This window comes from Nansenia antarctica (genome assembly GCF_963989245.1).
Source record: "Nansenia antarctica genome assembly, chromosome: 16".
Lineage (NCBI taxonomy): Eukaryota > Metazoa > Chordata > Actinopteri > Argentiniformes > Microstomatidae > Nansenia > Nansenia antarctica.
In genome coordinates, this window is record NC_137686.1 from 25,642,690 (window position 1) to 25,669,749 (window position 27,060).

Consider the following 27,060-nt stretch of genomic DNA (forward strand, 5'->3'; position numbering starts at 1 on the left):
GAACGTTGTATTGCTTAACATTCCATTACATTGGAGCTATTTCGCCGTGTGTTTACTTTTCATACAGATACCCTCTAGAAGCCGGGAGATAGAGGCCCCCATAATCTCAGCCAGCACAAACATATAATACGATGATAATGTGAGATTAGCTGCGGGGCCTGTGTTTGCTGACTGGAGAGAGAGAGAGAGCATCTGTTAAGAGTAATAAAGGAACAAGGCTATCAGCTGTTCTGTCACACAGATAAGTGAGCTATGGGGGGGGCTTTGTATATATATTGCACATTAAACGAAGGAAGAGAAAGAAAGCGTCGGAGGCGGGGAGGGGGACCCTCTCGGGATGCTGACCACACAGACACACCAGGCGACGAGGACTCAACAAGTTGACTACAGTAGCGGCGGCGGCGGAAACCGCGAGGGAGCAATGGCGGTTGGCGCTGACAACGTAGACTAGATTACCAGGGCCTACCCCGCCGCTGTTTGAGGAGATTCGCCGTCGACTTCTGAGGTGACTCACCGCCGTCGACTCGGAAAAGATTACGGTTTTAGTTTTCAATATCGTGTATTGTACGAGGGATTACGTTAAATCCGGACGTGTTGTTTTGTATGGAGGGTGTATCATGCCTGATTTAAATACAATACAAACATCGGAATGCAATACACACATCGGAATGGAATACACGTGTAACACCAAATACAATGCAAAAATACGGAATGTTTGTGCCAAAATAAAAGCAATGTGTATTACATTTGAGCGCAGCGTATTCCATTCTAGCATGTGTATTGTATTTGGTCACGAGTGTATTCCATTCTGCATGTGTATTACATTTGAGCGCTGTAGGTATTATGGCACTTGCAAATAGGCACTTGCAAATACAATGCAAATTAGTATCCGCCCATATGCAAATTAGTATCCGCCCATAGGTTCTGGGTACTCATTTGCATTGCTTTTCGATATCCGGTTACTCATTTGCATTGCTTTTCGATATCCTATGTAAATCCGATCTAATTTGCATTGTATTCCATTCCGATGTAGGTATTATGGCACCTACATCGGAATGGAATACAACCTTCCGGTTCCAGCCATAGGTTCTGCCCTTTCCGGCCATAAGTGGCGCTGTGATTCGCTATGGGAGCTTCAAGAGAGTATAAAAACTGTGACATCTGTAGAGTTTGCCCTTTCATCAATTGCTGCACGTGTTGCCTGTTGTGTGTCTCCAGCCTTTCCACGAGCCTTTTCCTTATAATAGCCTTATAGTATTAGCCTAGCATTTATCATATCATAAGGTTAACAACATGGACGCATTTGAGATTGTACGACGAGAAATCCGTTCAGTTTAATTGAGTTCTACGTCAGCTTGGGCATATCAGCGACAGATGTTGCCGGTATACTCAATGTTTCGCTGAGGACGATCAGAAGAAGAATGGAGCAAAACGACATGAGGTCAGTCACACATTGAACTGAATACTAAAACTAAAACCAAACTCTGATAATTATATTACCGTCCGGATTGACATGTCAGTATTTGGTAGGCATTGCATGATTTTGCAGATATCTGTGTTAACTGGTATGTAATATCGTGGTTCCAGTGTTGCAGCATTCGGCAGAAACCTTCGTTTTCCATAACACTGTAGGCCTACAGGCGAAGGTCCTTGCAAATAAACCCAGATAGACTTGGCAGTAGTCGGAGCCCTCGGGGAGTTAAAGTTTGTTTTGAAATATAATCGTTCCATCCAGACTCTAGATGTCGTATCTGTTTTTCCCCGCTTTGCGCCATTTCAGCCATTCATCTTCTTAATTTTGATAACATCACAACATTCTGATAGAACATCGACATGCTAGAAACACATAACTACACATAATTAGATGATCACACAGCCCCAAACGAACGTATCCACAAAGTATGAGTATTTTGTGATCGTTAAACTGCTGTTTATTATATCGAGTGGGTACTTGGGTACTCGGCTGCGTTCGTAAATTCGCTCTGGAAATCTGATCAGCAGTCATGGAATGCCTCTTGTCCAATCAATCCTACGAACGGACACACACAGACATCACTGTAAACTGTATGTAACGTCATATAAGTATGTCATAAATATTACAATATATCTTTTTTTCACAATAGGGTATCAGATTTCTATTCTGATGTGGAAGATGAGCACCTGGACACCATTATTTCTGATATCCAGCATATGTTTCCCAACTGTGGGTACAAGATGGTGCGAGGACATCTTCAAGGGAGAGGCATCAGGGTTCAGAGTATGTAGTCTGATTCAGAGTTTGGCAAACCTACAGCTATCTTGGCACCAAAGGTTTTATCACATGAATACATTTGCCATCAAGAAAGTTTAAATCATGTTTACATCCAATGGACAATCATTGAAAAAGGTCGATGGTGAAAATGAGTCCACAGCAGGATCCGTATATCATGCTTGAACGCTTGTGAACCCTGTTGGAATTTCCACACATTTTATGCTTTTATTTGATCTTCATATGAGTCCCATAGTCTGATGACGACTTTCGAGCATGACTGTATACAGTGTATTGAGGGAGGGGGATTTGGAAAGTAGCTTGTGTTGTTAGTGCAGAACAGTATACAAAGCTCCAAATCCCACAAAACAAGGTTATGTGATGTATTTTGTAACCATATTGTCCTTTTAAATTGTATTAATGATCACTGTTATTGGATATTATGATCATAGGTCTCCGAGTCCAACAAGCAATGAGACGCATTGACCCAGAGGGAGTATTGGAGCGTACATTACGTCTGAACACAATAAGAAGAAGGGTGTACAGTGTCCCCGCACCAAACTGCTTGTGGCACATTGATGGGAATCATAAGCTTATCAGGTATCCATAGATAATATTGGTCAGAAGTGATGAATAACAAGTAATTGAGAAAAACAAAATCATATTCATCATAAATGTGTCTCATTTCTTATGTTTTCTGAAGGTGGCGCATCATTATCCATGGAGGGATAGATGGTTTCAGCAGAATGGTTGTGTTTCTGAAAGCATCCAACAACAACCGTGCCGAGACAGTCTGTTCCCATTTTCTTGAGGCTGTCCATGCACACGGCTTGCCATCCAGGGTTCGCAGCGATAAAGGGGGCGAGAACTGGGATGTAGCAAGCTACATGGTGGCCAACAGAGGTATCGACAGACACTCCCACATTGCTGGGAGAAGTGTGCATAACCAGAGGTATTTCTTTCACAAGTAGTCATATTTCTGTAACAATACTCTGTAACACCTTACACCAATTACAATTGTTCAACACCTATTACCCATATTATTGTAATGGTGACCATGGTATGAAGCACTCTGAGGCGTTTGTATATATTTCATGGGTAGGGTTAATGAGCAGCCTACCCATGCAGTATATTTTGATATATGCATCCCTCTTTGTGGTTTACACCATACATATGGTGTATATTTTATCCCCCAACAGAATAGAGAGACTCTGGAGGGATGTCTTCATCGGTGTGACAGAGCTCTTCCACTCACTCTTTTGGCACTTGGAGTGTGAAGGACTCTTGTGTCCAGACGATGAGACACACCTCTTTGCTCTTCAATGGGTGTTCCTGCCCAGGATTCAGATGCACCTGGACTTCTTTGTCCAGGGGTGGAACCACCATGGAATCCGCACTGCCCGAAATCAGTCACCCATGCAGCTATGGCACAGGTTCCGAAACAGCCCAGGCGCTCCAGATCTACAGCAGGTTTCTATACTTTTTTATTAATCCTTTATTTAACCAGGGTAGTCATATCGAGACAGTAGCCTCTTTTTCAAATGAGCCCTGGCCAAGAAAAGCAGCACTTAATTAAAAAAAGATGTTGTTATTATTTATTTATACTATAAAAACATACAACATACAACATAAAATAACAACCAACAAGCAACAGAAACAGTGAGCGGATACACTGTTTTTATATACCTTTAAAATCATACCAAAATAGACAGTTGTTGTCATTGGAGTTTATTGGAAACAGTAGATCACTAATGGAAGATCCTTCAACTTATGCTGAAATAGGCTGACATTCTCATATTACATTGCTGTTAAAAATGTAACCGTCTTTTTAAGTGGTGCAGCCACTTCTATACATGACATGTGTCCGTCTGTGTGTGTCCGGTTGTAGCATGAGATTGTGACGTCATCTGTCATACAGATACCTCTCAAAACCAATAACCCTATCCATTCTGTTTAACCTGATGTTTAGGTGGACATTAACTACGGCATTGACTGGATTGGACCCAGTGACCCTGGAGAAGACGCTGCTGGAATTCAAGTGCCTGAGATTCATTCAACTGTCACGGCAACTTTCTCAGGCAGAGCTAGACCAGCTCCCTCATCCTGATAACTAGTGTTGTTCCGATACCGATACTAGTATCGGCATGGCCACCGATACGCACAAAAATGCTGGTATCGGTATCGGCGAGTACTTTACAAAAACGTTTTTTTTTTTTTTTTTACTTAAGTTTTACAAAAACTTTACGAGTTTTACAAAGGTTTTGAGCAGTGCCAGACTAAGTGTTAGCAATAATTTTACATCGAGGTGAGTATGTGGCTCAAAAAACATGTTTTTTTGTTTTGTTTTTTCAAACGCCGTGGTATCGGATCGGTACTCGGTATCGGCAAGTACTGCACGGTCAGGTATCGGTATCGGTATCGGGATCAAAAAATGGTATCGGAACAACACTACTGATAACACAGTGAAAGATTATGGGGTGCACTTGTATTTGCAAACACTGGAAGTCTTGACTACCCTGTTGAGCTAGACTTTGGATGACATTGCTAGAGTCGTGAGGGACAGCTCTCCAGTGAAACACGGCAACATCCCCCAGCTTGTAGGCCTGGAGAATGGCACCGTGCTTGTTCAATGCTACGACTGGCAAAACGTTATTACTTATCATTACTTGTTTACTTGTGTTTGCACAGCATGTTATTAAAATAAATTCTGTTTCTGATTCAAGACTTTTTTGTATCATTAAAAGAATAATAGTTACAACAACCATAAAGCCTCCATAATGATAAGCTGGCTAATTAGCTTAGGTAATACCTTGCTAGGTAATAATGTTAGCTATAGCTATCTGACCCAGTGACTAACTGTTATGTCCACCAGGATCTGACCTCCATATCAACACTATCAGACCCTAACCCTCCATATCAACTCTATCACACCTACACCTGTCCACGGGCGGCTATTTGAATAGGCCTGATCTAAAGTATAGATAGTCGTGTGGAACAAAGGAGCACTTGAAGACAAAGGACTGCAACAGAGAATTTTATTTAATTTTTTGTAAAAAATTGTAAACATACATCATAATAACAATAAATTAATAAGAATAAATACATTTATACATTTTAATAAAAATAAAATAATGAAATACAACAGATCAGCAAACGAGATAAATAATCTACTGTTCATTCAGAGTTAATTGTATCAAGTGCTCTTTTATTGTTTTCTTGAAAGTGCATCTAGAATTAGTTTTACTAACATGCTTGGGTTAATGAATGAATGAATGGTCTTTATTGTCATTGATATAGTACCAAATAACGACATTTGGGAGGGGGGGCTCCCCTGGTGCTAGGAAAGAAAACTAAAAACAAGAAGGGAAAAGAGCTGGTTTACATAAATAAAGGCTATGTACACTGTCCACTATACTATACTATACAAATAAACACTGTGCTGTACTCTATGCTATACCTATTCTAACATTTCCTATCTCTGAACCTTATGTACCCGAGGGTTGTCATATTGCACATAGTGTTATTGCACATTCATTTAAAGTGTCGCAGTTTGCAGGTTTGAAATGTTCACAGTTGTGTTTCAGTATTGCACTTGATTTCAATCTAGTAGCTGCCATCAAATGTCTAGATTGTCCAGGGCCTAGAACCTAGGTATTTGCTGTGTTCAGGGCCTGAATGGCCCTGGGGTAGAAGCTGAGCTTCAGTCTGTTTGTCCTTGCGAACATGGTTAAGAGTTCCATCCTGTTATGGCTCTGTGAATTACAGTAGATTTGTCCTAGGTCTAGGAGGTAAGAGATGTCCTGAAATGGCCTGTCTGGTCAGATAGTTACTTTATACACACTACTTGGTCAGAAAAGTACTGTGGTTTCTGTGCCCCCTCGTTAATCCTTCAAGCAGTAAACATCGTTGTGCATGTGAGCGCATTTGGACAGCATACATGAGGGTACATCAGGGCAAGCTGCCATTTGAATCTAAACAGTGGCAATGTTACAGACAGTTCTATTTTTTTTTTTTTTTTTGCCATTTAGCAGACGCTTTTATCCAAAGCGACTTACAATTACGAATTACAGGGACATTCCCCCTGGAGTAACTGAGGGCTAAGTGCCTTACCCAAGGGCATACTAGTAGTTGTGTGGCTTCAGGCGGGATTTGAACTCACAACCTTCCGATCCCAAGTCCAACTCACTATCCACTAGACCACCACTACCCTACCTATTAACATCTACACAGTGGCAATGTGACAGGCTGGGGGTCAGGCAGGTGGAGTTTTAGCCATCACATGTAGTGAGGCCTATGACTCTGTTTCCATGCCCATGATAGTACCTCTCTGCTGGGCTGTGTGAGTAGCTCAAGCAGCCTGGTTCTATTGTTCCACATGTAGTGAGGCCTATGACTAAGTGTCCATGCCCATGATAGTGCCTCTCTGCTGGGCTGTGTGAGTAGCTCATGCAGCCTGGTTCTATTGTTCCACATGTAGTGAGGCCTATGACTAAGAGTCCATGCCCATCATAGTGCCTCTCTGCTGGTGCTGTCTAATGTTGTCTAATGTTACCTGTTACCTCCAAACTTCCTCACTTTGAATGCCAACCACCAATGGGGGTGGGGGGGGTTTGGGGGTTGCACCAGGAAGTGCTCTTGGTGACAAATAAATGCTTGCAATCAACTCAGAATCATGAAAAATGCCTAGTTTGACCCCTCAAAAGTTACTCAAGTCCAATTTAAGCATTTTCGAATTTTCGAAAATCGGTTACCGGTACCCCAACTTTGAGCAGTTTTTTATGAGGTTTCCCACAGGAGTTGAATTTCAACCTTTTAGGACATGTTATTACACACCTTTAGAAACACATTGGTGAAGACATTTCTTGGTAACGATTTACTTCGCAGATTGGTCAAATATCTGGTAAAATGCCCTTACTATTAAAACATGTAACGTTAGATATATATCGTTATACAGGGAGCGATGTATTTCTACGGAAAGGCTGATAGATTGTAGAATCTTCTTGTCGGTAAAACGATGGAATCAATCTATTGAGGATTGTGATCTTAAATGCGTTGTCATCTCATGGTGCACAGCAATGACAGCATACACGATTTGACAAGGAAATAGAATGTTCAACACGGGTTGGAATCTCTGTACTTGATTTATTAAGACAGTCAGCGAATGGTTCATTCAGCACAGTACCACAGCATCGGCATTCAACGACATCATTATACAGACAGGCTGATAGATACGAGTGCAGCGCTGTCTGGGGCTCCAATCTCCGCGTTTATAGATCGATATAAATAGATCAACATAATGCAGCACTATCATGCACAGATCAGCCTTAAAACATGTAACGTTAGATATATAACGGAGCGATGTATTTCTACGGAAAAGGCTGACTGACGTGGGCATTTGAATGGAATTCCGGGGTAGAAATATTCTCTGCCCCTACTGTCAACTGGACAAGCGGTGCTGCGAGCAGCAAGGGCTCAAAATGACCGTAGACAGATGGTGAAGTTAGCAAAGTGTGTACCACCTCCACAGCCGGTGTTATTCGCGGACAAAGACGGTGCATAATAGCGATTTTTGTGTTGTGCTTGTTGTAAATAAAAGTTATATGATTCATTGAAATGACATTAAACTAAGATAATACGATGGTCAGCATAATTTTTCGAATCTTTATTAATAAGCTATTACAGAAACTGTCGTCATCGTTGGCATCGCGAATCCTATGGCCGGAAAGGGCAGAACCTATGGGCGGATACTAATTTGCATATGGGCGGATACTAATTTGCATTGTATTTGCGAGTGCCATAATACCTACATCGGAATGGAATACAATGCAATGGAATACGCTGCGCTCAAATGTAATACACATGCAGAATGGAATACACTCGTGACCAAATACAATACACATGCTAGAATGGAATACGCTGCGCTCAAATGTAATACACATTGCTTTTATTTTGGCACAAACATTCCGTATTTTTGCATTGTATTTGGTGTTACACGTGTATTCCATTCCGATGTGTGTATTGCATTCCGATGTTTGTATTGTATTTAAATACGGCATGATACACCCTCCATAGTTTTGAGCTGTTTGCGTACTTTTATGCTAATGCGTTTTTCTTTCGATGCGAAATGACGTACTGGCCCAAAGCCATACCGGCAAATAGTTTGTGACACGAGATCGACTCGGCAGAAAGACATTTTTCCGTATCCTTGTACTGCAATGCAATTCGTCGCCGGCCGGTCAGTTTTTATCATCCGATTTACAAAGGCAGTCAAAGTCGATCCCATCCAATCCTATTCATCCCCTTCCTTGCTGAGAAACCCACATTATCTATTATGCTCAAGAGGAAATCGCTTGAACCGCATCCATACGCGTCCGTTCTGGTTCTTGTCACAATGGGAAGAAACAGAAATTGATTTCTTGGAATTCAAAAGCTGTTATAGCCATTATAATATCTGTCCTTACGTCTTATCGATTTCCCTTCAGTAGTGTTTGAATAAAAATGTCGGAAAGGTGGAAGGAGAGCTTCGCTGCGGCATACACAGCCGTGACATAACATATAATACAATAACGTGGGTATTATACAGACTCTCAGTCGACTAAAACGTCGATGTATCCCTTTGTCCATTTGTCATTTTGTCAAACTGTTCCTTTGGGGAAGGATTTTCGAGCCCAGCGAATATACAATGATGGGATATTAAATATGTACGATTTCTAGAGAGGGAGACATCTAAAGAAACACAATTGTGGAAGTTATTTTCTTAAAGTACAGTAGGCCCTACCTGTAATGTGATTTCTCTTTTACGTGGCCTTGCTTCACCCACATTCACAGATATCGGGCACGCACGCACGTACATGCACACGCACGCACGCACGCACACACACACACACACACACACACACACACACACACACACACACACACACACACACACACCTGTGAGACTCTGGGCATGGTCACCTTCCTCCGTAGTGTGATGCTCTCTGCACTTGAAGCAGAAAAACACTTTGTGACCCCTGGTCTGGGATAGGTGCTATAGAAATATGTTTTACTTATTTACTTACTTACAGAAATATTGGCAATCATGGAGCAAAAGGAGGCCAGAGAGCAGAGACCAGAGGAGGAACAGGAGACCCCAGTCAAACAGAGAGACATGATCTGTTGGGGAAGTGAGAACGACAAGGAGCGTTGAAATGCATGTACATAATTGATGGCTTGTGGCCAATGGGCTTAGATGCGGCTTAAAGGAGTTTCATGTGAGAAAAAATGAATAAGCCGCATACATGATTGTGGGAAAACGTATGTACAATATAATCATATATTATTGATATGAATAGGTTGCAGAGCAAAGCTTTGCACGCTGCTCATCTTTTGTGAGGAGGAGGAGGAGGAGACAACATATCACAACAACACTTACATACCAACACGCAACGTTATTTTTCATCTCATTCCTGCAATGTAAGTGTGTCTGTGTTTATCAGAATCTCCCTTTGACATTAATGAGTTTCTTTGAGGGTTCATTGACAACCGCGCAATTAGTGAAGGTGCTCTCGTAGAGTAATAGTTCTTAGCCGGGCTGTAATTATTCTGAATCGAATGCTTTGAAGTGCTCTCTGCTTTCTCTGAGACATTATTGCCTCATTTACCTCACCGATCCATGTAAGCACAGCTGATTTGACTAGCTCTGCGTTTGCTCTCCCGAATTTCTGTGTGCCCGGAATCGTCCTGCTTCAATAACAACAACAACAACAACAACTAAAACAGCAACAACAACAAAAACAACAACATCAACTCAGTTGATTCATCCCCGGATTGCCGACTGCTGCTGACATTCCATTAAAACATCGCTCATTTCCAATCTTCACGCCTGAAATGTTTCCCTCTCTTCGGATCCATTTCCGAAGCTTATTTCTCTGAAGCCTCGTTGCCTCGTGCCGACTATAACTTTCCAATAGAAGGGCAAAAAACCCTTCAAAACAAGGCATTAAAGCCTTGCCAACAGTCGAGCTTGTTAGTGCTCGAGTGTGTGGCTTGGCAGCCAGAGGGGTGGCAGGTGTGTGGTCCCACGTTGGCTGCTGTGTACTTGTATTCATCTAGCTTTATTTAAGGGGAGATGGAGGGAGAAAGAGAGGGAGAGAGAGAGAGAGAGCGAGGAGGGGAGGGGGACGGGACGGGGGGGGAGCGGGTGACACAGACTAATCAATTAGGTTTTCAAGGACTTCTCTCTGCTCTCCCCTCCTAATCAGATACAGCGCAGACCCCCCCCCCCCCTCAAAAAAAAAAAAGGAAGAAAAAAGAAAAAAGAAAGAAATACATCTAACCAGGCCACTCTAATGAGGAGAGAACAGCAGCAATGTCAGCCCACCTCACGGCTGACGGCTAACGCTAGCACACTCGATTGCTAGCTTGCTAGCTAGCCCGCTCGCTAACGTCACTGGATGGATTACCTTAAGAGGAGCCGCCGCCGCCACTGCCGCCTCCGTGCCACTTTTACACCTCCTCCCATTTGAGAGCTGAGAGGAGGTTGTTACAGCAGCGCCACTGAAGGCTGGGTGGGCTGTACGAGGCTGGGGTCCACTCTCACGTAATGATCCAACAGCTGTGCCCTTCATGGGAGCGGGTCCAATGACCCTGCGGGTGGAAAAAGCTGCTTCCCTGGTATTAGCTACACCTCTTCAGGGAGAGAGAGAGAGAGAGAGAGAGAGAGAGAGAGAGAGAGAGAGAGAGAGAGAGAGAGAGAGAGAGAGAGAGAGAGAGAGAGCGATAGAAGGAGAGGAGGAGGGGAAAGAGGGACAGAAAATGAGAGGAAATGTTGGGAGCAGGGGGAGAGTGTGGCCTGCAGACAATGTAATTTGTCCGGGGCCGCGGTCGTGGGGAGAGGAGTCAGGGATATCGCTAGGCTAGCACAAGCTAAGGGCAGAGTGTATGCTAACAGCAGGTGATGAGTGTGTACTTCAATTGGACCGGGGCGCCGCAGGGGCGTTGTGCAAATAGCCGAGGTAAACACCGTGTCTGGGTAACACTCCGCCGAGAGGGGGCATACATCACAGAAATGCTTGATTTGTTTTTCCTTAGCCAGTCACATTCAGTACACGCATGCAGCACTCTCTCTCTCTCCGATTGAGCTAGTTTCAGTCCCCCCAAAAAGCAGCCGTGTAGTGTGGCATATATAGGCTATAACCTTCTTCTTTTGAAATCGTTTTCATTTGTCGAAGGCACGCATCAATCCTTCTGTAGTGACACGGAGGGGGGAGGGGGGAGGGGGGGGGTGTTGGAAGAATCGAGTATTGAACAGCCTTGTTTTATTGTTTTTTTCCTGTCGATGCTAACAATAGCGCTACACGAGAGACAACCTGGAGGTGATCGTTCCTCCAGTCTTTTTCTAATTCTCCATTAGGCATCTCCACGGGACTGTAAAAGGAAGTCGCTCCTCTGCGCCTCAGACTTTTTTTTCTTCTGCCGAGAGCGCCGGTGGGTTGTGTTCAGGAGCCCGTGGCACCGTTCCGTTTACCATACTGTGAATGTAATTAAATCCGAGAGCTGCCAGTATTTACTGGCAAGGAGGGCCGCCTCCACTCTGCTCCTCAAACAGCCCTCCATCTGTCTGATTGGATTCCGGTCCCAGGCAGCACCGGCGACGACACGGGCACTAGAGTGGGCAGCCCAGACTGGGGTCCTCCCAACATGGGCTGAGGCCCTTTTTCAGGACAGGACTGCAGAGCCAGAGGGACACAGCAGCAGACTCTGATAAGACTGGATTGAGTGGCTGAGTGACTGAGTGGGTCGAAAGTGTGTGTGTGTGTGTGTGTGTGTGTGTGTGTGTGTGTGTGTGTGTGTGTGTGTGTGTCTGTCTGTCTGCATGTGCATTTATAAGATAAGAATAGATGCATGTTAAGCCTCGGGATTAATATTAAATAATTATTATTCCGGTCGAGATTTTCCTCAGGTATTAGAAAAATGTATCTACAGTAGTGATGATGTCACAACATATGTAATGTACTGGAAAAAAGAGGATAATTGAATTGACTCATTAAAATATGGTGTATATACCCTACTCTCTGGCTCCATGGAGAATAGACAGACCAGAGGTGGATTGTGGGTAAAACATACCATGGAATAAGACAGTTTAGCTCAGATCATAACAGAATCTGCCGTGTCCTGGTTACGTGCTATAAGAGGTTATGTTTCCAGCTGGTTCCTTAGAGGACATAAGCCGCAGTGTCTCTATAATTACTTGCTGGCTATCTCTCTCTCTCTCTCTCTCTCTCTCTCTCTCTCTCTCTCTCTCTCTCTCTCTCTCTCTCTCTCTTTAGCCCCCCCCTGCCCTCTCCCTCTCTCTAAATTCCTGTTCTCTGAGAGCTCTGACAAAACTGTAGCAATCACGGCCTCTCAAATGTGTGACACAGCACACAATTTCGACAGACTCCCCGAAATTCTCATCCGCATATAAACATCCACCGAAGCAAGAAAATACATTCCAACGCTGTAACATTCCTTGCTACCCTTTTTGTTTCACAATGCTCTCTGCTTTCTGCAGAATAGAAGAGTGAAGCCTGCTTGGATAAGCCTAGAGACTAGAGGACAATAAACAAGTCAGGACAAAGTCTTCCTTCACAACGGTGGTCATAATTATTCTCTGGGCAGAATCGGTCAGAATGCAGCATTCTGCGGCTATTATTGTTCGATATTCTGTCAATACAGCCGCTTTAATTACAGTAACCACAGCTCTTCTCCTTGGACGGTTGGATTATTTGGCACATACCGCACTATAGAAAAGGAGAGAAGAACAGAATGTCCTTGTCCGTCAGAACAACGAGGAGGCTCCAGTCACACTTATTACACCTTCTGTTACACCTCGCCAGGAACGGCATCTGGAGAAGGAGGCGGAAAAAAACACCAAAAAACACGACTGGGGGATAAGAAAGAAAAGGCAATACCCGTTGATTATGGCAGTTATGGGATATTGTTTGTGGGAAATAGTGGTGATAGAGATGGGGCGAGTCCTTTGAGTCAAACGCAGGGAGGCCCTGAAAGTGAAGACAATGATGGCTGTGATTAGGTCTTCTTGATGTGAGCCCTGGCGCTGGGACACCGGGGCCTAGGACAGAGCTGCGCGAGGGGGCATAGGGGCCTCCCCGTGGAGCTGCGCGAGAGGGCATAGGGGCCTCCCGCGGAGCCGCTGATCAGCCGTGTTGTTCGGTACGGTACTGTACAGCAGAGCAGTGTGGGGGGGCGAAGGGAGGGGATAGAGACACGGCTTCGTCTATGGCCTCGGAGCTAAAGGCTCCCGGTGGAAAGCCGGCCCAGATGATTTGTGTGTGGGAACGTGTCTGGAAGACGGGGGGCGGGGGAGGGGTGGAGCAAGCTGTGCTTGAAATATTGCCCTGGTGGTCTTGTGTTTTTCTATTTCTTATATTTTTTCTTCCTCCCCCCCACATCCAAACTCCCTTGTGCTTTTTTCCCTCGTATTCACACTCACAATAATAAAACAATCATTTCTCCCTGTCCCTCTGCAGTCAATCTCGGGGACAAATCATTTTCGCAGACAATTTCATGCAAGGCCCTGTGTGAGTGTGAGTGTGCGAGCACGAGTGGGCCTCCAGTCGCCCGTGGTGACCCTCGGAGCCGTCCTTCCGTCCGTACCGCGTGACGACGAGCGGTTGATTCTTTCAGAATCACAACAAGGAAGATAACACATTACATTCTGCTGCCTTTGTGCTCGCACCTTCTGCCAGTAAACAAACTCTCTCTCTCTCTCTCTCTCTCTCTGCTCCCATTGCTTTGCACCTGAGGTTTTTGCGAGCTGCGTGCAAAGACAACATACCACTGATGTCCTCCTTCTTGACAGGTGGTCGAGTATTTCAATTCAAATGTGTCCCTCACGTGTGTAACTACAGTAGTACTAGTTACAAGCAGTGGTAACATACTGTAGGTAGGTTATAACATCTTTGACGTCATTTCCACAGCTAAAAGACAGCTATCAATCCTGCTAATAATGCTAGCTTCTCAGATGGAGTTGAAACACCCATTAGAGGGCACTCTTAATCCTCCTCTCTCCCACACGCCCAGACCCATGGATATGATCCCATTACCCCACCCTTTTACATCACACACTATCTTAGATTACCTCTATGTCTTGTCCCCCCTTCTCTTCCTCTCCTTTCCTCTATATTTCCTCCCTTTCTCCCTCTCTAGTCCCTCCTCTCTCTCTTCCCCTACCTCCCACCCTCCCTCTCTCCCTCCCTCAACTTGTATATGCACATTGATCCCATCAGCCAGGAACAGTGCTACAGCTACGCTACGCTACGCTACACTACGCTAACCAAATAGATCAGAAGCTCCATCCCGATTTCCCATGAATGTAACAACTCTTAGCGATTGGAAGCTACGGGAACCCCTCTGACATGCACCTACAGGAGAGTACAGTATCTGTGTTATTCTGATACGAGGATGTCAGAAATTCCCTGCGCTTGCATATTTCCCCCAAGAGAAACCTCCTTGGGACCACTTGTCAAGGAAAGTCTGGTACTGTACAAACCCCCGGGGGAACCGAAAGCGAAATAATACATTAAGAGCTGCTAATACATTACAGTGTGGATTAAATATGTATTTTACTCGTGTGACACCATCACTTTAATCCCACACACTTGCCCCCACCTCGGAGCCCTGTCAGCCATATACTGTAATTCCTCCTGCCTCTATTATCCATGACATGGGACAGCGTCCAATAGGAGGAGGTTGAAAGGGAATACGCCTGCCCTTGATCGTTGCTGTAGTGTGCACTCTGCACAATCCCCACGATGAAGAAACCAGAATACAAAATCAGAAATCGTTGACAGGTTGAGATCTCGTTTTCTCGATAGCTTGAACACCCTTAGTGAGACGTCAGCAGGTAGGATGGTATTCTTTGGACAATCGTTCTAAAGAGAGATGTAGCCATCGGGGGGAAGACTAATTGCTCAACAACTGTCATAACAGGACTAGACTAGCTTATTTTGACAGCTCTGTAAGAGGAAAACATAGCTTCACATCATTGTGATCATGTCTTTCCTAGGCTAAACGTGGCTGACAAGTTGGTAAATGCATCTGCTTCTTGGGCGTTGTATCAATGGAATATTCATTTCCATTCTGAAAATAACTGGTACATAAGTTATTCATTTATTTCTAAACAGTATTTTTTTTTACATCTAACAACCTGATCACACTGGTAGATGTTTATGAATGTTTACTTGTTGAATATACATCAATAAAACTAGACGATACACTATTTCCTAAATTTCCTTGTAAATGCAAATGTCATTCTTGGATAGATTTGAATTCTCAGAATATCTAAACAGATTTACAGTCTTTTTCTATCTGCATTATGCTATCAGGGATAATACATGTCCTAAACCAAACCAATTTAGTTGTATATCTTTAGTTTCATAATTTTTGTATGACATTACGGGCCCTATTATGCACTTCTTAACTTGCCGTCTTAAGTCTTAATTAAGACGCACCGCCAGGTTAAGACCTACCGCCACCCTTATTATGCGCTTCATACGCGCTACTGCTATTATGCAGGTGTCCCTAGGCGCCCACACATAAGACGTAAGACTCCCTTGCATATATTACTCATTGTGGGAGTGTTCATATGTTAATGAAGTGCGTTAGGCGCCCCTGCTATTATGCGATCTGACTTTGCGCCTAGCACTAAGAAGTGGTTTGAAAAGTTCTTAGGCGCTAGACTTTTCATGCACGTTTTCAAACACGGCCGCTGCTACTTCTTCCCACGCCTGTTTCACCACCTCGGCTCGGGGAGGATTTCGCGCCGTTCCAAAGATTGCGAACTGACGAGCCTTGACCTGATGCACGAGCTTGTTACTTTCTTCTGCAGAGAAGCGCGCTGACCTCCTTCTTAGGACTTCCATAATAGCATAGCGCTAAAGACTCAACGCAGCCGGTTCTTAAAGGGAATGGCACCTGGCACGCTGATTGGGTTGATTGAGAAGACGCCCAAAACACACCCATGACTAATTTCTGGGCTTAGCGCCGGGTTTTAGGCGCCCACTACCGCACGCATAATAGCAAAGTGGCCTTGACCACGCCTCCACGTCTTAAGTTTAGATCTACCGCCTCGTCTTATTGCTTAAGACTTATGAAGTGCATAATAGGGCCCTACATGTTTTTCCTCTATTGCACTCACCCTGGATCTGGAGAATGGAGCGACTGCTGTCTCTCTCATTTCTGTAGCGACGGAAAACTGTCGACGTCCTTCTACCGCCTCAACACTTCATGAAAGGAAACAAGAACCGCTGACCTGACTTTAGACATCTGTGGAAAGACACAAATGGCAAATACATTTCTGCTGATGCTGTTCGGCGAAAGATGTACAGCTGAAAAATATGAATAAACCTGTGGCCTTGATGTGCCATCTGAACGAATATGCAATAGGTGGCTTTTAAGTCACCCCTTCTTCATTCTCTGAGGGTTTTCAACCGATTGTGTTGGTTTCCCGAGGAAGCCACAGAATAGCGACAACATGCATTAATCATCACCCTATAGCCTGGGATTTAATTTCATTTCATTTTTTACGCTCCCATATCTGTCTGGTTGACTTGCAAACACTATTTGACACATTGAATTTTAGCGAACAATAATTATCAGCCCAACTTTGCTTTTCATAAGTTGAATTCCTGAAACAAGAGACAAACACGCTCAAAACACATTCACACTACAGGCACACGTCACTGTATACAGACTAGCGTTGCGTACAGTAACTACAGGTTCGATACCTTCTGATGTCATTCTGACAGTCGGTATGCTACGTCATGGAACAATGCAGTTTCAGAATTATTCAACAGAAGAAAAAAAGTATTCAGATATGCAGGATCATACCCCTGATAATAGACCAGAGAGAAAGATAATTAAATGCAAATTGAATGTTCCTCTACTTCCAGCATGTTCTATATTAAGCGCAGGTATGTTTGCCACAGGGAATTGTGTTTATTGAGGGGCAGCCAGAGAGAGAGAGAGAGAGAGAGAGAGAGACAGAGAGAGAGAGAGAGAGAGAGAGAGAGAGAGAGAGAGAGACAGAGAGAGAGAGAGAGAGAGAGAGAGATTTTGTTTGTTTTGGCTCAGTTCAATAATGCTAGTGTTCGATTTTGGCCCGGATGGACAGGGGGGGCATGCAGAGTGAATGCCACAGTAAATTGATGCAATAATACACAATGAAAATACGTGTAGTATCTCATAGAAGAACACGGCTTAACGCTCTCCCGTCCAAGGAGCTATTAGGTTCTAGGCATCCATTCCAAGGGTAACAGGAAGCAGTTCTAGCGCTACCCCGGGCACTTCCTGGGGGTATCCTCCGCTCACTGTGCAATAGACTCATTCATCAAAGCTTCCCTGAGGGTAAAAAAAGAAAAATTCCCTTACTGGCATAATATCTTTATGCAAATGATCAAGTTGACATAAGGTCCATCGGAAATACACCCTCGATAACTTAGCGGAGTGTACTGACCTGGCATCTCCATCTGTTATGCTGAGGGCATTTCAACAGCACCCTTATTATTAAAGCCGCTTTCCTCTTCTGCAGGTATACCTCCAAACATCGAGAAAAAGAAAGGAATGTATTTTTTAAGTTTCCGTCTTTTTTCTCAGGTGTGGCTCACACAGTGATCCCCCAGAGATGCGGAGGCCCTAATGCATTCTGAAGAGCTCTTTCATATCCACTCTAATGAGTTGCTCGCCAGCAGCCAACTGTGGGTCTCCCGCTGTGTCTGAGTCTGCAGGAGAGGCCTTGCCTCCCTACCAAACACACCCCGTCCGCCCCCGGAGGCCCCCCCGAGTCCCAGGTTAACCCCCGGTGGTTCGTCCGTCCTTCACCCAGACACAAACTCTGATCTCTCGACTCGAACCGAGCGACGGGTCAGGGGGGGGGGAACTTCTATTCAGAAGAGACAAACACAACAGTGAGTGATGCGTTTATAGAACATGGCGTACGTCTAAAAACGGCCTCCTGTTATGCTGATGGAACTCTGTCAGAGGCGTTCATTGATAGCCCACAGCAGGTGGGCCGACGATTAATCTCTCTCTCTCTCTCTCTGCCACATTGAGATTCAGGCGATTGTGTGCCTTCGCTAGCTCCGTAGATGGGTTTTTCCACTGCTGGATTGAACATCGGTTATATAGAACGGAGAAAAGGCAATGAATACTGGTGGTGGATGAGACACAATCTGACTCTGTGTTGACACATACTGTATGAGGCCCTGCCATCTCAGGTTGTTGTTGTTTCAGCAAAGAGTAGCTACGGAAGTGGCCTGAAGTTAGCTAATTAGCAGTTAGCTAATTATCTCAGGTCAATCACGCTGGTTAATGGATGAGCGAAGGTCTGTGTTCAGTTGTGTTCAGTCGGGACACAGCGTTGCAGAAGGGTTGACATTGCTCAGACAGATGGATTTCCCGTTAGCATAGCCAAAGGCATGCTACCAAAGAGCGAGAGAGATGGAACAAAAAACACTCCACCAGCTAAAGGTGAGGCCACAATTACGGTTCTGTTTCCTCCTCAGTACCTGCAATCTCACACGCCATTATTGGGAAGAGCACTTAATGAAGCCGCAGACATACAGTGAGGACTTTAGAAAGGCCAAACCAAAAACGAAAAACTCTTCAATGCTTTAGTCTACAAAGCAATACATGGAAATTCGAAGATAAAGTCTGGCAATTAGGTACAGCATGTAATGAATGGTAATATATTGATGAAAGCTGGCTCTGAATATGCAATGATTAAAGTGCAGTGTGTTTTAATGTGTTTATTTTTTTTCATATTCCGACTGCTTCAACCGATGTAAAGGAATGTGGGTCCTTTTTAACTGCCTCTGTGTAGTTGAGCTTGAAGTGCTTGCGTCACGGGTAACCTTGCCTGAGACCTGCCGCAAATACCAGTGGGGGAGAGAGAGGGGGAGAGAGAGGGAGAGAGAGAGATGGGGAGAGAGAGAGAGAGAGAGAGAGAAAAAGAAAGAGAGAGAGAAAGGTGGGAAGAGAAGGCCAGAAAGAGAGATAATGAAAGAGAACAAGGAGCAGAGAACAAGACTATTGTGCTGAAAGTGATGTCCTCTTGGAGGTGATGTGAGAGGTTATTGATTGAAGCCTGCTGTTTCCATCAAGACTCAGGGAGCCCTATAGGAGAAGCCTGCAGCTGAGACAACTCTGCCATACCTCGACAGAGGTCGCGACAGAATCAAGGTTTACTTTTTTCCTTCACACTAGCTGATATTAAATGAGGCAGAGGGTACGGGTTCACTGATACTGACGTACGGATACAGGCTTGACATGCTAATTGCAGACTTGTTTATGACAAGAAGTGTGAGGGTACACTGCTTAAAAGAACACGTATAAACCCTTTCATAAACAGCGTCTTAAGGAAAAGTGGAACCAATATACAATATGATTCAGCTTGTGTTCGTATACTAATTGCAGTACTGCAATGTATGAAGGGTACTTTATCTATATTATTGATTGATGAATAGAGTGCAAATATTCAGTAGCTGCTTAACAGGAATAACACTTCCTCCCTGACCAATAATATAACTGTGGTCCTGTGGAGTTGAATGTTCTAGAAACAATATTCCATTAACTGAATGGAGTGCCTGCTTCACCTCAAGGCTTACTGGAAACCATGGCTCAGAAAACAAACAACATTTGTTTTTCATTTGGATAAGATGTCTACTTGATCTGCTAGCCAATTAGGAAGAGAGGTAGGTCAGGGTAGTCATGCCACCGGTGCCCAAACAACATGAATTAATGATATTGTTCTTAGTTAAAAAAAACTGGCAAATTCAGGAATACCTAGCATAGCATAGAACAGTGACGTCGTCTGCTAGTCTCATCACAACCTTGCTGTGAGACTGGGGGAGCACAGCACAAGGCAGGCAATGTCCTTGTTCACTGTCACAGATATCTGGAATTTCACACCATATTGCTTCAACAATCTCTGGAATGAAAAAAAAAAAAAAGGCATGGTATGGCCATCCCGCCCCTGTCATTCATGGCTGTAAGAATAAATAGGTAAGGAAAACTTTTCGAAACAAAACACTTGAGCCAAACAAAACAAGACCACACTAATCTATCTCGTAATTGTGCATTAATTATATCGTAAATCACTGTGACGATGACAGCTAGTCCCAATTACAGACGTCACGGTCGGGCGGCACCCCCCCCCCCCCCCCCCCACATCATGCCTCATTGTCCCTACAAATCACATCCTATCATTTATGACAGAGCGCTAGGTCACGAAAACATAGAGACCCCTTCTATAAACAACAGTTTTTTGTTCATAAAGCGTTACAGTCTCTATGTAGGTACCTGTTGAATTGAGACAACTAAGTAGTCAGTAGTTCATTTGAACCTTAATTTGACTACTTATTCTTCTACTATTCTGTAAAAATGTAGAGGTAGGTACGCCACTCAAACACAGTCCTGAATTATATAACGTGACGCTGCTTCCTGGTTTCCCCGCCGTACTCCCACCAACACCGTGTCACAGCCGGCAGCGTTTCCTCATTTCCGAGACGTGGCTTTTAGTAGTTTGGATTTTGATCATGATTATGACCACTCCTTGACCCTTAGATTCCTTCCTTGTAGAAGTTTGTACTAACGACGTGGCGGTAAGGACGTGGCATTGAGCCCGCAGACTCCGGTATTATTCACGGCTGACCCAATATAGCCATCAAACAATCCTAACTAATGGTGATTAAATATACTTCTTAGATTAAAATGGATTTTCCGCAAGAGAGATTTATAGTTTATAGTGATTTGGTTTAAAGACTGTGGGTTATTAGGGGGCCTGATGTCATATGTGGATTGCAGACATTATACTTCAGATCCGATCATTTATTTCAGTGTTTGCACCGAAGGATGTCACTATGGATTTCCTCCCAGTAAAGTACAGTGTACGTTTTTCTTGGGAACTCCGAAATAACCTAGAATATATTGCAGAAACATAATTCAGAACAATTGTACTGGGACATACTTTGATTAACTTATATACTGTATCCAAGCATCCACAATTGAGTTTCCTGCACTGCACTTTGGGTAACATAACACCTTTTTTTCTCCACATAACAGCAATATTTCGATAGCCATGCATTTTCGGGGCAATCTCTGCTGCTGCGGGCTCAATGTCTGGAACACATCACACTCATAACAACGTCTGGAACACACAACTAGAACTTTCTATGCATTAGTGGAGTTTTTCCCGCGAGGACCTTCGGTAACACCGATGCATATTCATGGGGTATGACACACGCGGTGCTGGAGAGGAGGTGAGGAGGGGTCAGGCCTAATGGATCTCTATCTGTAGCTACAGGACAGGCATCGCCATCGCCCTCCTCTCCATACGCTGGTCCCTGACCCCCTGGGACGCTCCCAATTATAACTCCCATGTAACACCAAAATGCCCTTTTGTTGAATTTCCACCCTCTACAATGTAAATTGGTATTCTCTCCGTGTCCATACGCTCGGGGAGTGACAGCTATTTAGCATTTATGTTCGGATGCAAAACGCACCTCATCAACGGACCACCGGTGAGGTAGAAGGGGATAGAACAAATACAAGAGACCAGATGGTGTCATAAAACCGAGGGACTCGACGGGGGGTAATGCAAATGTTCATCATTCATTAATAGCGACGACTAAGTGATTTGATGATGATGGAATACATTTCTGACTCATCGTGCGGTGGCTTTGTTCTAACGGGGAGGCTGGACCGGAGATGCAGGAAGGCTAGATGAAAGAAAACAAGTTGGTAAAAAGACCCAGAAAAGACAGATTCGGTGTCAAAGCAGCACGATATCACAGCGAAAAAAACATCACTCGTGGCCGGAAACACGACCGACATCAGCCTTTCGCCTCAGTTTTGCATGGTATATAGACCACAGAGAAGGGATGGGGGTGTCGCCAAGCTAGCTCCAACGGAATAGCCTTGTCTGGGCTTAATGAAACAGATCAATCTTCATATTCCTCAAGGATGATCGAAACAGGTCAGTCGTAAAGTTATGAATTCAGAGTGGGGAGGCATCCTGCAAAGGTTATTAGCAACGTCTGAAGGAATCGCATCGAGGAGACAGAGGGTGCGGACAGGCAACCTAACTAGCGGACCGGAAACACACAAATCAATTCATTAAGAAGGATAATTGACAGGGGGGTGTCATCGCTCGGACCAATATTGCAAAGAGTCACTTTTTTAATATCGGGGTGAGCTCCATACACCATTAGACATGCTGTGATTCTCAAAAATGATTCTGACATTCCTGTGTGAAAGGGTGTAATATTTCACCGCCGTGACCGTGGCAATGTGGGGGTCATCAACAATTATCGCCTTTCCAGAACCACAGAAAAACAAACGAAACATTATTATTAGAGAGAGTATCTCTGAACACATCTTTTAGCAAATGCAATTCATTGGATTAGCATACAGGTACGCATTATGCATTATCATACCCACTCTAGTTGGTTATTCAAACAATATTGGACGGCAGAGAAATTCAGCACCATTTCAGATCAGCGCCATAGAAACGCTGTACAAAAGACACCATACAATAAACACCATCCAATATACTTATTTCTCTTCATACCATAGAGGAGCATTAAAGGAGCAGGGTGTACGTTTGTTGGAAATCTACCATGTCTGACCATCGCGGCGAACTTCAATCCAAGTTACAAACAACAACATCCTCCACCATAATAATAATAATTATAATATAACCCCTGAAATTGACTTGAAATGTCACTGAGACTGCCAATGGCCCCTGGCCTGAGCTAGATCACTCTTCCTGCTACGACTGACTGGTGAATTGATGATTCACTTCCTTAGTCTAATGTATCGATTGCAAGTCGTTTTGGAATAAGGCGTCTGCTAAATGCCAAAAACTGAACATTTAATGTAGCACGGACATTAGCTGTTGTGTTTCTACATGCGCACATGTTTTGAAGAGGCAGCCATCAGCGCCTGAAAGGTGAACGCACTTCCCGAGATCACCCCTGGCAGTAACCAGTTTCTATCCAAGCTGAGTTGAGTCGAGTAGGACCAAAGTGCTTTTTTTTCCCGGACCAAAACAGCGATTCATGAATAAAATATTTCTTTCAAGGGATCTCCTTCTCCGATGGCTACAGATTGAACATCATCGTGACAGCCATTAGGAGGCTTTCAGAAAGCGTGCATGTTAAATACAGTACTGGCCCTTTAAGGAGAAACTAATTAAAAAGGAGAGGTAAGGAGCGCTAGAGGAGGAGGGCTAAGGGTTGTTGTTAACCATTCCATCATTCCACCAAGGTGGGGAACAGGCCCATAACTCTGACCAAGACGTGTGTGAGTGGGTGTGTGTGTGTGTGTGTGTGTGTGTGGGTGTGTGTGTGTGTGGGAGGGGAAAGGTGTGTGTGTGTGTGTGTGTGTGTGTGTGTGTGTGTGTGTGTGGGGGGGAGGGGAAAGGTGTGTGTGTGTGTGTGTGTGTGTGTGTGTGTGTGTGGGAGGGGAAAGGTGTGTGTGTGGGTGTGTGTGTGTGTGTGTGGGAGGGGAAAGGTGTGTGTGTGTGTGTGTGTGTGTGTGTGAGTGTGTGTGTGGGAGGGGAAAGGTGTGTGTGTGTGTGTGTGTGGGAGGGGAAAGGTGTGTGTGTGTGTGTGGGTGTGTGTGTGTGTGTGTGGGAGGGGAAAGGTGTGTGTGTGTGTGGGAGGGGAAAGGTGTGTGTGTGTGTGTGTGTGCACGTGTGTGTGTGTGTGAGGGAGATGTATGTGTGTGTGTAGGGGGGGAGATGTATGTATGTGTGTGTGTGGGGGGTGGGTGGGAGATGTATGTGTGTGTGTGGGGGGGAGAGAGATGTATGTGTGTGTGTGTGTGTGGGACGGGGGGGAGATGTATGTGTGTGTGTGTGTGTGTGTGTGTGTGTATGGGGGGGAGAGAGATGTATGTGTGTGTGTGTGTGTCTGGGGGGGGGGGGGACATCCATCCATCGCCCAGACGAATGACGCCCATATCGAGGTCAGTTTTAAGAGACCCCACCGCCTCACCCTGGGACCCTGATATATAATCAATAAATAATCTCTGCCCTGCTCGGCTCAAACAATCCCCCATCCATCACACAATGGGTTGGCTTTATCACTGCAGGAGTTTATACGGCACTGCCTGCATGTAAAAACGATACTATTCCCTGCAATAAAGTTGAAGCCATAGAGCTCTCAGTCCACCCCCTCGGTGAGTGATGTCACGAGGTCATCCCAGGTGCAATGACGTCATTGGTTCGAGCGGTCGAGAAGATGGAAGGTTTCTACCGAATATCTGGTGAAAGGGTCAGGGTGAAAGGGTCATAGCTGATTGGAGAGGCACATAACGGCAACACCAACAAAGGGAATGTTGATTGTCACTCCCTATCTTCCGTCGGAGACCGAAGACCCATCTCTTCAGGCTACACCTTAGCTGTACTGTTTCTCCTGTGTAATAATAATAATACTATAAATAAAATAAAAAACAAGTTTTCATCATTCTTCTAGCACGACGACTGCCAATGGCCCCTAGCCCGCGCGTAGATTGCTTTTTCCGGCTGTGACTGGTGGACGGATGATTCACTTACTTAGTCAAATGTATTTCGTTGGAAGTCGCTTTGGAATGAGGCATCTGCTAAATGCCAAACATGTAAGAGAAGAGAAGTCAATTATAGTTCCACCTCCCCCGCTTCGGTATCATCCTGTCACCTCTCAACCCCATCACTGTCCGAGGCGCCGTTGTCACACTGACCAAACAACACAACGCAAACACACTCAGACACCCTGCTACCCAAGCCCCTCACTCTGGTAATTGCCACTGCTTTCATCTACGAAGTGGACTCTTCTTAGACTAACAGCTAAACATCGCCTGATGAAGCTCTCAGTGCAAGTAATTGAGCTCAGAGAAATTTGGTCACTCTGTCTCTCTCTCTCCCTGGTGGTGTTTCTTAAACCCTCTCATCTCTCAGCCCCCCCCCCCTCTTCTCATCCCCCCCTCTCTCTGCCTCCCCCTCTCTCTTATTCTCTCTTTGACTGAAGAACATTGCTCTGTCTGTTTCCCTCCACCCCCCATACCCTCTTCTCACCCTCCCTCTCTCTCACACACCCCCTTCCCCCCTCTTTCTTTCATCCCTCTCTCTCTCTCTCTCTCTCTCTCTCTCTCTCTCTCTCTCTCTCTGTGGATGCAACCAGTAGACAGACAGACAGACAGAGGCAGGATCCAGAGGTCATTCCACTACAGCATTAAAGAGGTCATTCGAGTACAGCAGCTAATTAAACAGGAATGGAGTGATGAATTTCAAAGGGAGACGGTGTGGACACACAATACGGTCGGGCTATTTCATCTTTTCTATTCTCACCCTGCTCTCTCTATCTCCCCTTTTTTTTTTCCAAACAACCTCCAACACACTTGAACAGTTCTATTTCCATGGCCACAGACACCTCTCTGAGGTAAATTAGCTCATTTATGAGAGTGAATGCCTCTTGGACAATTCCAGCCAATTTTCCTGGATCCAAGTTGACATTTAATTCCAGTGCTGCGGTAGCTCTCTCTCTCTCTCCCCCAAACTTTCCAGATTAATTAGCTTTAATGGCCTTTAACAAACCGAGGGGCTTCAATGATAGGAACTTGGGAAAAAGGATAGCATTGGGAATAAGCTTCTTTACATTCAGATTAAAAGTAAGCTAAGTTTTATCATCCGAAATGCACAGAAGCATTTTAATTCAATCCGTCGTGTTACATCCAGCATGGAATCCTCTAGACAGAGTCATTACGTTCTAAGACCATGTGCAGAGACGGATAGAACGCCGAACAAAGTGGAATAATGATGGGATTGTTTTTGAATTAAATCGTGTTCAATTATCATTTCGCTTGTGTTGTGATGCTTCAGATCTGGGAGCTTTAAAATACAGTACGTCAGAGATGGGTTTGTAAATAAATGTTGACAGTTTGTTGCACCTAGTGTGAGAGAGTCAGGCTTTAACATTGAGAAATAATAATAAATTTAAAAAATGAAAAATCCTACAAATTAAAATAATAGTCATAATAGTGAATAATACATACTTCCCTAAAGCCAAGTTATTCAGACTTGGAAATTGTGCTCCGTAAAGGGTTGCAGTAATAAGAAATGACTTGACACCGATGAATATGAGAGTAAAAATTCATTTTCACACTATGCAGCGCTTGCTCTATATACAATCACCCTGCCTACGGCTTCTGTCATGGTTAGGACCAGCATGCCCTCTGGGTAAAATGTGTAACTGAAGTTCTAATCAATAATTCAACCAGGCATGCCGTCACCGCACCGCATGCATCTTGGAGGAGCCTGAAATATGATTGTTTGATTTGAATGAGAAACTGTGAGGTAGGTAAAAAAAAGAAAAGAAAAAAAAAGCATACGGAAATAGGAAAACTAGGTCTTGAGGAGGTGTGAGGAGTTCCAGGTGATGATATTGCAGTTCAGAGATTGAGACTGTTTGTGGTTTCTCTCCTGGCTCAAGAAGCCAATGTCATGGCTGCCTGTTTGAATCAGCCGTTCAGCTGTCACAGGGCTGGGGGTCTGCCGCCTGTTTGGGCCGGGTTCAGAGACGAGGCGGCGCTGATGGTTAACTGGGCAAATAGAACAACGGTATTGGAGAGCAGAGATATTGAAGAGGAGAGGGGTGGGCGTGGGGGTTGGGGGGGTTGATGAAATGCTGGTGATGTGTGCTGTGTGCTGTGTGCGTGCGCGTACGTGCAGTGAAGTCGGAGTTGCTTAAGGTACACGGCCCCCACATCCTTCATTGTTTCTTGTTTCACCT

The 27,060-nt window shown here is 44.5% G+C and overlaps 1 protein-coding gene across 1 annotated transcript in view; it reads left to right on the forward strand.

Moving 5' to 3' along the window:
* Nucleotides 1-2,134: 2,134 nt before the first annotated feature.
* LOC308172189 (uncharacterized protein) overlaps nt 2,135-27,060 on the forward strand; it is a gene marked incomplete at its 3' end in the record, with an annotated part of 102,935 nt that continues 78,009 nt past the window's right edge. The window contains exons 1-5 of the mRNA XM_080547099.1: nt 2,135-2,257; nt 2,701-2,848; nt 2,952-3,200; nt 3,448-3,718; nt 4,218-4,286. Coding sequence (XP_080403225.1) covers nt 2,191-2,257; nt 2,701-2,848; nt 2,952-3,200; nt 3,448-3,718; nt 4,218-4,286 — 804 coding nt within the window. The 5' untranslated portion in view covers nt 2,135-2,190. The remainder of the gene's footprint in view (nt 2,258-2,700; nt 2,849-2,951; nt 3,201-3,447; nt 3,719-4,217; nt 4,287-27,060) is intronic.